The sequence below is a fragment of the Stegodyphus dumicola genome, chromosome 12 (assembly GCF_044657685.1).
Source record: "Stegodyphus dumicola isolate Sdum_Otavi_A_Nest chromosome 12, ASM4465768v1".
NCBI lineage: Eukaryota > Metazoa > Arthropoda > Arachnida > Araneae > Eresidae > Stegodyphus > Stegodyphus dumicola.
The window spans coordinates 29,604,915-29,617,032 of record NC_140779.1 but is presented as its reverse complement, the minus strand read 5'-3'; the positions used below and the strand labels follow the sequence as shown (position 1 = coordinate 29,617,032).

The window sequence follows — 12,118 nt, the reverse complement described above, 5'->3', positions numbered from 1 at the left end:
TACTCTTTCATTGTTCTTTGTGCTCTTTAAAAACAGTCTTTCAAATTTCTGAAAAAAACAAATTTAAATATTATGCTTGTGGATTTGTGCCCATATTCGGGTGGAGACGTACATTATTCAAAAATGGATGGCTCTAGGTAAACTGTTTGTACTAAATATGGGTGTATTCTATGAATGTATATAATAGTAATATAGATATGAGCTAGTTTCCCTTAGAAAATCCCCCAAAGGCACGTTTTCTTTTGGGAAGTAAACTTTGTGTACTCTGCCGTATATCACTAAATAAACACACAAAACAACTGCTCAGGTCCCGTCGCAAACACTTGTTAAGAAATAATTAATAGCTTCATTTTGGAGTTACCAGCCTTCTAAAAAACCAAAAATATATTAATTGTAAAATCTGCCTTTCAATTGAGTTGTGCTTGTTTATTGGTAAGAGACATATTTTGAAAAGCACTTTTGATACTTAAAACATATCACATAACTTTTACGTAATTTTTCCTTCATACTTATTTTATATGCTCTTTTCCTCAGTCTTCATATCAATAAGCAATTAATTATCTTTTTCACAATATTAATATTTTCTCTAATCATTGGAATTTTCATGTCGATCAATTACATGTGCTTATTCAGCTATCGACCCCCAGTAGACATCTTAATCATCATTGACCACTTTTTAAATTTCCTCGAATTTCGACCGAGATCAGTACCGACCCCGTCGTTAACGCCTGATTATGTCAATCAGTCTTTACCTGTTACATTATCTCTAACAGATTTAAGTCTTACTAAATAAACAAGCACAAATTATTTTAATTGTTTCTAAATACAGTTTCTTGATTATTTAAAATCATTTTTGTCAATTTGTTACCACAGAATTATTTTCAGTGTGTTTTTTATTAGCCTTTTTGCTTTATAATAATTTATCTACCTATGAGCCGTCTGTCTGTATAAATGCACACAAACATATATATAGCCCGTCTCATTTCGAGCTGTTTATAGCAGGCATGTAATAATTTACCACGGCTGATAACTTTTACCCTGTAGTCACGTCACGGATGCTCAAACACCGAAACGTAACGCTTTGAAGATCAAGTTGTAAAGAAGGATTAGTAATTTCTTTTTAACCTTACATCATTCTCTTGTATTTCCTTTAAGAAAGAAATCATAGCTTTCTTGGCTACTGCGTATTTTGATTGGTATAACATGCGAATTCGAATAAATTTGTTATTGAGCTTTTATTACTTTGAGTGTTGTAATTAATTAAACTTCTATCACTGTTAACTATTACATTGAAGATTTAAGAGCTAAACGCTTATGACATTTTAAGAAATCTATGATGATTACTTTTTACTGAACTATAACTGTTTTAAAGCTTTTTTCATGCCATTATCTAAGATCATTTAGTTCAAATGCAACTCATATAGTAGTGTCAAAATTAATTAAATAAGCATTGCGTTTGTTCGATCTCAGATACATGCAATTTTGAAATTCTAATCCTGTAAAAAAATCTTCAGTCTTTTGATGCTTAGTGAACCTGAATGCTCTAAACTGTCGATTTTTTAGAAGACTATATATAAAATTTAATGTTAAGAAATCGAGTACAAATAAAGGTTTAAAATTTTTAAACATGCCTAATTATTTGTAGCTCTTACACTAACTGAAAATACAGCATTTTACAGTTATTTCCGGTTCGAAAAATACACAATATAATGTCTCATCGAACTTCCATATCTGTTCATGCCCCGGATTATCACAAGTATACTAGAGCTGTGTTCCTAAAGGGCCGTTCAGACTGGGGTTTATCGTTTATCTGAGCTAACAGAAACAACTGACTTAGCCTGCCCATCTCCAAAACCAGTTTTTTCCCATAGCGCAGCGATTTGAAATTCTAAACTGCACGCATAGCGGAGCTAGTCGACACCTGGAACTGACTCCGTCAGCTCAGATAAACTCCATTCTTAAGGGAAGCCATGCGTTTGAGAGGACTTATTAAAGGAAACTGGCTCGTATTCGTGTTATATATGGAGAAAAGCATGAGAGAGCATACGCAGCCAATTTGTTCGCTAAGATACGAGCCCATATCGAAATATCAATGTTTAAATATCGGCCACTGATGGGCCGAGACCGTCTCTAAAAGTGATTTCTTAGAACTACATAAACACCGATACTCATTATGAGTGACCTCTTTTATAAAAGGTCAAAATCATTTGTTTATGCGCTTGCAACTTGTAGAAGTAGTTTCAGGACGATGGATACATATCTATAAGACCTGGACAAGGTTGATCAAGATCTACAACGACAAACGAGGATCGTTATTTAACACTTCGCGGTTACACAGGACTGCGACAGCTTCGCAGCTCTGACGAGGGCTGTATGCTGCCCATGAAACCAGAGTTTCATAGTCTGCAGTTGCCCGAAGGCTTCGTGAGATAGCCAGGAGATTCACTATTTGTGTCTGTTTCACTGCAGTACACAAGAGGGCACGTTTAGCACGGTGTAGAAAACATTCACCTTGGACCAAACTTCAATAGATCACCATACTTTACATGTGAGTCGAAATTCAGTCTGGCCAGTGATTCTTGGTGTGCCTGTATCTGGAGAGAGCTTGGAACACGATACCATCATTTCCTCAACAGGGAAAAAGATCATTACTGTGGTGGACGTGTAATGGTTTGAGCAGGCATTATATTGGGCTGCTGCACACTCCAGCATTCCGAAGTTGGAAAACTTACTTGCTTCAGTAATGTAGTCGATTATCACAGGAACTCCTCGTCTGTCTCCTGTCCAGTATGCCGTCATGCTGAGCGACTTGTCTGCCTATGGGAGAGGACCATGTGCCATATTATACTCGTTTTCAGATCGATATCACAACGTGGATTCTGCCCATCCCTGGACCATGAGCTTTACTGATAATCATGCTAATATAAAATAACTTTTGAATGCTACATTCCTTTTCTCTGTTATAAATGTATATTCAAACACAGTTTCATTTAAATCTGTCCATTACTTTTTCAAAAATTGGACACAATGTGCAAATTCTCTTAATTTTGCACACAAAAGTGGTTTTTGTATTAAATTTACTATTACCATAAGGCTCCAAAAATAAGTTGTTCTCGAATGTTTTTAATCCGTAACAAATACTCTTATCTTGCCTTCCGATTATTTGGTGGCCCTTTCTGGGCGTTGTCAATCGCTTGTAACTGCCATATAGGAACCGCATATTTCTTGCAATTACGATTTTTATTCGAACATTTGAAATATTTGTGACGAAAGTTGAGACACCTCGTACTCCTTTACTTTTATTTTAAAGCAGTAAAATAACATACACATCACATATTGAAAAATTTAGAAAGCCTATGGGCAAAAGGCGCAAGAATTCGGAGGTGACAGAGTTTATTCCATCTTGGGCTGAATAAAGATTTACGTACAGAAAAAGTAAAACAACTGTTCAATGCTTTGTAAAAATATGTAAAATTTTCTTATGTATAATTACTACAAAAGCAATCATTAGTGAATTATAATGGAATAACGCAGAAGGATAAATTCCCATCCCTGAAAATTGATCATCAAATGAAACATGATGTCACTCAAATATCCAATAAAAGAGGAAAGTCTCTGACATCACCTTCAAAGTTTATGTGTTCCTAGTGTGAACGAAGTACTTTCTATCATAGCGTCAAATTCTATTTCTGGCTGAGTAGCACTCAACAGATTATTGAACTTGTCATAAGGAAATTTGACATTGCTACGAAAGGGTGATTTTCTGGGTATACAAATCCTTTCCCCTTTCAATCTTCATAAAACACTAAGCTGACTCTTAGCAGAGTCAACAAAGGTAACCATTTAGGGCGTAGATTTTCGAATGGCGCTAGCTAAGCAAGCTGCTCTCACAAACGAAATACATATTTTAAAATTAGGCACACACACACAAAAAAAAAAAAAAAAAAAAAAAAAAGAGAAAAGAAAAGAAAGAAGAAAAGAAAAAAGAAATGAACATCTACAAAAAATTAAGATTCTTTTTTGCCTAATTTTAAATTCTCCGTTATTTTATTTCAGTTTGTTTAAGATGCACTTTGCTTAGCATTATTAGCCCAAAGACCTTTAGCTCAGAAGCGCTATTAATTTCGTTTTAGCATTTTGTGACGTTTCACTATAAACGGCGTTTCACTTTTCAAATTGTTGCCACCAAATATTATCGGCCTGTATTATATTTAAAGAAATTAAATAATGAAGGATCTTCAAAAATGTATGTATGTTTCTCGAATTGTGATAAAACAACGGAACCTAGAGCCATCAAGTTTTGATAAATTTACGTCTCCACCCGCGTATGGGCATTTTGAATTTGCTTTATTATCTACTTCATACATTCTAAAGCATTTATGAGTTTTTGATTAAGAAACTCAACGATTCCAAAGCAAGCTTGTAGAGACATTAGGTTTATTTTGAAGCAGGAGGCGGGAAAAATGAGCAATGCCCTCGCCGGGGCTTGAACCTCGGATCTCTCGAATACGCGCCGATTATGCTGACCGAGTCATTTTCTACAAAATGGCACAGCGAAGCTATGCTAAGAAGGCGAGAGAAATACCTTATATACACCCCACTTATAAAGGGATACTGGGACCCAATCTCCAAATCCTGGTGGTGGAGAATCACCATCCACTACATTTTTAGTTCGGGCGCCACTGTAGAGACATTAGGTAGTTTTGAAGCAGATGAAAAATGAGCAATGCCCTCGCCTCTCACCGGGACTCTTACCTTGGACCTCTCAAATAAGTCCTGTGTGTGCTGACTATTAGACCACGAAGGCAAGCTAAGAAGGTGGGCGAAATACCTTATAAACTCTACATCGCGGGAGACTGTGTATCGGAAATTCTAAAGATGTGCTCTTTTTAAATTATTTTGTGATATTGCTCTTGAATTGAACTTTTATGGAACTTGAATGGTTTAAATGCGGAGAACGTGATATTTAATAAATAAAGGTAACACGCAAAACGTTTAGAAAAATCTCCTTTGGGGGTAATGTAAAACTTGAAAATTTTCAGATATTTTTAATATGTTTAATTCAATTTAATTCATGCAGGGCGCCAGTTGTACTTATCGCCCAACTCATCAAAATTTCTGTAGATCGGTCTGATGTAAGGTATAAGAAAACGAACATACTAAATATGAAAATTTCTCATTTGAATTTCAAAATTTGATGTCCCTAGGAACCGTTGTTTTTTCACAATGCGAGAAACATGCATACATTCATGCGGATTCTTCATTATTTAATTTCTTTAAATATAATGCAGGGCTCTGATATTTGATGGCAACAATCTGAAAAGTGAAATGCCGTTTTGTAGTGGACGACGCAAACTGCCAAAATGAAATTAATAGCCCTTCTGGGCAAATTGTCTTCTTGGCGTAATTTTTTTTTTCTTAAATAGTGTTTTATTTAAATCACTCGAGCACAATCACAAAAACGTGTGATTACAAGAAAAAGCGTATCATTTTAGTGGCAGAATGCAGATAAGTGAAATTATTACTTTTTTCTGCTATCCTCGATGAATAAATTAAAAGTCATTTTCTACAAAATGCCAGAAGTTCACTTAAAATGTATTAGACCTTTGTATCCAATTTACTAAAATACTAAAATATTTTACACTTCCATTTAAGGTATTTTAATCACTTTCCGAGAAATATTTTAGACCAACGCAAAATTACACTCATGTCCATAAATTAAGGATAATTCGGAGTCACGCGGAAATCGAACTCTAAAATAAAAATATCACCTGTAAAATCACTACACACATCTTCAAGAATCATATGCAAATTTCAGGAAGTAACCAGATGACACCGATGGTACGTCACAATGACGAGAGTGTAAGAGAGTGATATATAAGGAATACCAGCAAAGAAGTAAAATTGTTCGCAGGCGCTTTATAAGCATTTCAGTGCAATAACCGAATAGTTATGACACAAAGGACGCATTTGGATGATTTTTTACGTAGTAGAATTATCGGCCGTCTGGAATGTGGGCGTACCCAACTGGAAGTATCAGACGAACTTGGAATTGCCCAGAGTGCCATCTCCAGGCTTTGGCAACGATTCCAAGATGATGATAATGTGAGTAGGCGTTACAGCACAGGTCACCCCAGAGTTACAACGCCGAATGAGGACCGGTATTTGGCAGTTACTGCCAAAAGAGACAGGCGGAGCACAGCCTCAGACCTGTCTCCTCAGCTCTCTTCAGCCCCTGGCACGACAATTTCAAGGCAGACCGTGTACAGACGCTTAGAGAAGAATGGTGTATATGCTCGTACACCTGTCAGATGCATTCCACATACTGCAATTCACTGTCGCCTGCGGTTAGCCTGGAGTAGAGAGCATGCATTGTGGACACCGCAACAGTGGGCTTGTGTAATGTTTTCCGACGAGTCCAGGTTTAGCTTGCAGTCTGATTCTCGCCGGACTTTCATATGGAGAGCTCCAGGTACCCGTTACCACCAAGAAAACATCATTGAACGACACCGTTACGGTGGTGAAGGAGTGCTCGTTTAGGGTGGAATTATTTTAGGTTCCAGAACTGACCTGCATGTTCCAATTGGAACCATGACAAGCCAAATCTATCGGGACGTCATTCTGGAACAACATGTACGTTTGTTTCGGGGCACCATGGGCGCACAATTTGTGTTTATGGATGACAACGCCCGTCCTCACCGTGCAAACATCCTAAGCGAATGCCTTCAATCGGAGGATATCACCCGTATGGACTGGCCAGCATTTTCTCCGGACTTGAATCCAGTAGAGCACGTGTGGGACATGCTTGGCCGACGAGTTGTAGCCCGTCAACCTCCTCCTACATCTCTGCCGGAACTTCGGAGAGCATTGCTTTTTGAGTGGTGTAATATCCCCCAAGATCAGATCGATAATTTGATACTCAGCATGCCTAGGCGTTGTACGGACTGTATTGCATCGTCTGGGAGACATACAATGTATTAGCAATCATACCAACCATGTAATATTGTTTTTTTGTAAATAGGTTTTTTTTGTAATTTCCTCCAGGGAGAAAAAATTGCTAATTTTTATATCAAACATATAGCATCTTTTTTTGCTCATTACCTTTTGTTTAATAAATAAACTTTACAAATAAGTCAAATTTGTTTTGCTTCTAACTCTTCCTTTGCCTGCTTTTGCATTATCCTTAATTTATGGACATGAGTGTATATCATAATATATCAACAGTCACTTACAGAGAGACCTACACTAAAATACTTCACAGCCTAGAAACTGGCATGCTGCGAGTTTTTCTGCTTTCAAATACACTGCAAAATGTCCGATATTCAAACTCATTAATTCAATCTTGCTTCACCATTCAGGTTAAGTAAGGTTTAACTGCATGTTCCATGTTATAAACATCATAATAATATATTATTTTGTTTTCAGGTTCATTGAAATCCTTCAAGGAATGCGGAATGCCTGGATATTTTTGCTGCTTTTGTTCTTCTGTGATACGTTCTTCACTAACTTCGCAGCTTCTTTAGTGATTCATGTTTCATACACGAGGATGTTACGATTCCTTCGGACTATTCGTTTTTTGGTCAGATTAACAACTTTTATCAGACGAGTATGTAGGATTTTTTTCTCTCCGTTAACAGGACATTTAATAATTATATTTTTGATTCTAAATATTTAAAATATTTTAAAAAGAGAGTTAAGTTTTGATAGAGTCTAAAAAGATGGTCACTCTTTATCAATTTTAAACTAATGTATAAGCCGCCTAAAAATTTCCAAACGGTGACAATGAGGAAAAAATGTTTAATAAGATTATTACAATTTCCTAAAAATTTACAAATTTAGTATTAAGAAAATGCAAAGGATTGGATTGGATTATTCAATTATGGCAAAGCACACGAGGGCTATCTGCTTAAAGGGAGGGATGCCTTCGTGGAGGACTTTCTAAGGGAAAATGGCTCGTATACACGTTACACATGAGGAAAACCACGAAAACGCCCATGCAGCCAGCCCGTTCGAGGGATTCGAACCTCGGACCGAACTACCAGTGTTCAGCGTCTTTACCGCTCGGCCGCTGGTGGGCAAAATGCAAAGGAAAGTAAGAAAAGGAAGTAAAGGACAAATGCGAAAAAAGTAAAAAGTCTTCACGTCATGGGCTTATCATGACTAGTGAAAACAGTAGGCCGAAACGTTAATGACAGCTACGCAAAGAATTAAAAATAAAAATAAAAATAAATCAATATAAAACCTACACAACATTTTAAAACATCTTTCTTTATACTTATCATTATAGCTTTCAGATAAAGAATTCATACTTTTAAAATGCTCAATAGGGTGTAGACTACTCCAAATTTTTTTGACTGTTAAACTTAATTGGAATTTCATTTTCTTTTAAAAGTTTTGTAAGAATTAAGATTTCTTCCTTTTGTATTCCTATTTCAGTATAAACCTTTTTAATTCCGTAAATTTGGTTCATTATTGTATTTGGTAAAATTTTTTTAGATGTGTTGGAGTTCCAGTTTATAAGTTGAAAAGTTAAATTTTTTTCTTTTATAAAGAAGTCTAATTTCTTTAAGATTATGTATACTAAGATCCAGATAGTCTATTACTGTTTGATTTTTATTGGTTTTATTATGACAGTCGGGGTAGATGTTGCAATTTTCTATGGGATTATAATTGTTGAAAGTAATAATGTCATCAATATATCTATAAATATGTTCGAATTTACCGAAATCGTTATCAGAAAGGCTCTTTAGGAATTTGAATTCTTTAGAAAATAGAAATAAGTTATGAAGATGAGTTGAATATGAACTTTCCGTTAGAATTCCATGTGTTTGCAGGTAAAGAAATTTTGAATGTTTCATATAGTTATCGTAAAGCGAGAAATGTAGAAATTCCTTCTTTTTTTGTAAATCCAGTATATTATTTCAGGGAAAAACGTGTTGTTAACTCCAGTAGACTTTCGTAAATTTCTTTAAGTGGTAGAGATTTTCACGTCATAGCAATCAGTCATAGCAGCAAGTCATAACAATTAATATTAGAAACTTGTAGATTTTAAAATTTTTCAGGTAATTTGCAAGTTGTCGTAGATAATCCAGCATTATTTTTAATCGGCTTTATCTTTGTCAAATACTAAGTTACAGATAGATTTAAGTAGATTAGTAAGAGTACTATCAAAATTCTTCTTGAAGTTTCTAAAACTGTTAGCTACAAATCTAAATTTGACAGGATTTTAATGAAATTTAGGTAAAGTATAAAGATTGGTAAATCTACTGTTTGTAGGAAAAAAATAAATTTTCCATTTTATACAAGCAGAAATTTTGTTAATAATAGTTCTTTCTTTATTTTTAGAGATACTGTAGGTTGCAGAATTTTTCAGCTCATTTTCAATATGTGAATTGTAGAACTTTTCATAAAATACTGAAATTATTGCTTGCTTTATCCTTAAGTACTTTAAATTAAAAATATTTTTCTTTAACTTTGGTTCTTTAAATAAATCCTGAAGTTTGAACTGTAGTAAATTAGTATTAACTTTTGTTATTTTAGCTTTGTCTTAGAAAATAACCTAAATTACGGTAAAGTTTATAAAGGAAAACTTTAACTCTTTGTCTTTGTGATGCTTAGTTCTAAACTCTAATTTTTCGAAAAACTGTTATAGCAGTAGCTAATAGCTGCTTAATAATATTACAGAAATGCAAATAATTTTTAAAAGAGAAATTTATAATTCTTCTAAGAATTTTCGCGCATTATGCCGATGAAAATTGATCAGTAAATAAATAAAGAAATTTAGAACCAAATTTTCCCAAAGACCAAAAATTGAAATTCATAAGCAAGAAATTTCAAAAAATCCTATAAATGTACAAAAGAACAATTTTAGTTTTAACAGATGTTAAAACTAAAATTCTTCAAACAATAAAACTAAATTCCAAAAATCAATAAAAAAATCTGATGTGTACACCACATGACTTCCTTGTACGGAATATTAAATTATATGCATTTTTTCTTGCATTTTATTTAAACTTATTAGATTGAATTAAACCTACTTCGCCGACAACGCATAAACCACAATAGAATAAATGCATTCTTTAAAATTCACTTTGTTTACCATAGCGACACTCTGGCGCTAGGTTTACTTAACAGTATTATATTTCGTTCCTACTACAACTCTGAATGCACAAAATTTATATCATTTAAAGAATTATCTAATCGTTGCCACATGTTCTATTCAAATACTATAATAAAGCTAGAACTATGTATAAAAGAAATTAAGCAAACAAAACAAAAAAGAAACAGATTTTCACAGACGATTGAGTATTTCTCATTCAATTAATTCAGTTCTCACTTCGCGACAAGGCAAAAATAGTACATAAAAACTCAAAATATCTGTATTAAAAATTACGAAGTAAATCTTAAACGCTTATTTCCTCGAAAAAATTCAAGAAAGGATTAAGCATGATTTAATTGGCAATAATAAATGAATGCGTTATCTTTTTTGTTGCGAAGCTAAGTTTCTCTAGATTGGCAACAAATCCACTAGTCTCCTGTTTCAAATGTAAACAAACACCAATGGCCGCCATCAAATTAGGCTTAGCGGCACTTAAACAATTTTAAAATTGCTGATAATTCTAAAAATATTGCATACAGATTTACTAAAGACATAAAACCCTTAACCGGAAGATAAAAACAACATAACTCAATCATTTTTAAAGCAAAAAATGTACAATTTACAAACATATAAGAGTACAAAAACTGAGATCACTGAGCCGGGTAACAGAGTGGATATATTTATAAATATATTTATATACGTTTGGCGCGGCCGATTGCAACCAAAATATGAGGTGCACATCTACATGTTATAGTAGTCTTATATACAAAATTTCAACGTTCTGAGGCTACTCGTTTTTGCGTTATGCGAGATACGTACGTACGCACGTGCGTGCGTACGTACGTTCGTACAGACGCCACGAAAAATTCTCTTCAGAATTAATTTTAAAGCAGTTTTTTAGTTTTTTTTTTTTTTTGAGGAAAAGAGTCTTTTATTCTGTCCTTACGTACAGATATCACACGAAAACATAGTTAAATTGCATTTGAAAGCGGTCAAAGTGCTTATTTTCGTTGAAATATGCTGCCTGAAGCTTTTCGCGATTACAATACTTCCTTTTTACTTCGTACAAGGAAGTAAAAAGAAAATGAAAGAAAAAGAATTCAATCAATTTCAGTGCCACGTGATCAGGAGGAGGAAACATTGAAATTAATTAAAATCTCTCTTCTATAAAACAATCTTTGCTTTTCTGTATCCAGAATTAGCTGATGAACCATTCCAATGTATTTTAATTATATAGTTCACCCAAAAACTCTGACCCCTCCCCAAAGCGGAGGAAAATAGTAAAACTACAAAGTAAAAAACATTGAAAATATCTTCCAGTTTGAAAAGATTTTTCTATTCTAAAAAGAATCTTAAATAAAAATGAAAACTTGCTCTTAAATATAGAAAAAATTACAATTCTACAGTGAAAAAGAATTTTTGAAATTTCAAAATAGTCTTAACATAAAACTTTGCTAGAATCTCTTATCAAACACCAGTGAAAGCGAAGGAAAATATCAGAAATACAAAGTAAAATATTAAAAAAATCTTCCAGTTTAAAAAATTTTTATAAAATAAATCTGAAATGTTTCAGATTTTAAATTACGTCCAACGGGCTGTTTTTTAACGTTTTGTATGTTACTTTTATTTATTAAATATCATGTTCTTTGCACTTGAACCATAAAATTCAGTTCAATAGCAATGTCGTAAAATAATTTTAAAATGAGCATATCTTTAGAATTTCCTATACACAGTTCGACGCGCTGAAGATAAAAAGGTTCCCCCCTCCCCGTGGAGTGTTGCCATTCCTTGCTTTTAAATCGTTGAGATTGCTACTCAAAAATTCGTTAAAATTTTACAAAATATAAAATCGATAATAAAACAAATTCCAAATTTGAAATTTGGGATTTCAGATGCCCATATTCGCAGTAGGATTACGTCATTCAAAATTGGATGGCTCTAGATACCGTTGTTTTATCACAATGCGAGAAATATACATACATTTATGCAGATTTTTCATTATTTAATTTCTTCAAATAT

General features: G+C 33.9%; 1 protein-coding gene across 1 annotated transcript in view; it reads left to right on the top strand.

The window, feature by feature from the left end:
* Window positions 1-12,118, top strand: part of LOC118194629 (uncharacterized) — a 40,952-nt gene that overhangs the window by 17,807 nt on the left and 11,027 nt on the right. Inside the window, exon 2 of the mRNA XM_035365806.2 lies at window positions 7,426-7,606. Coding sequence (XP_035221697.1) covers window positions 7,448-7,606 — 159 coding nt within the window. The 5' untranslated portion in view covers window positions 7,426-7,447. The remainder of the gene's footprint in view (window positions 1-7,425; window positions 7,607-12,118) is intronic.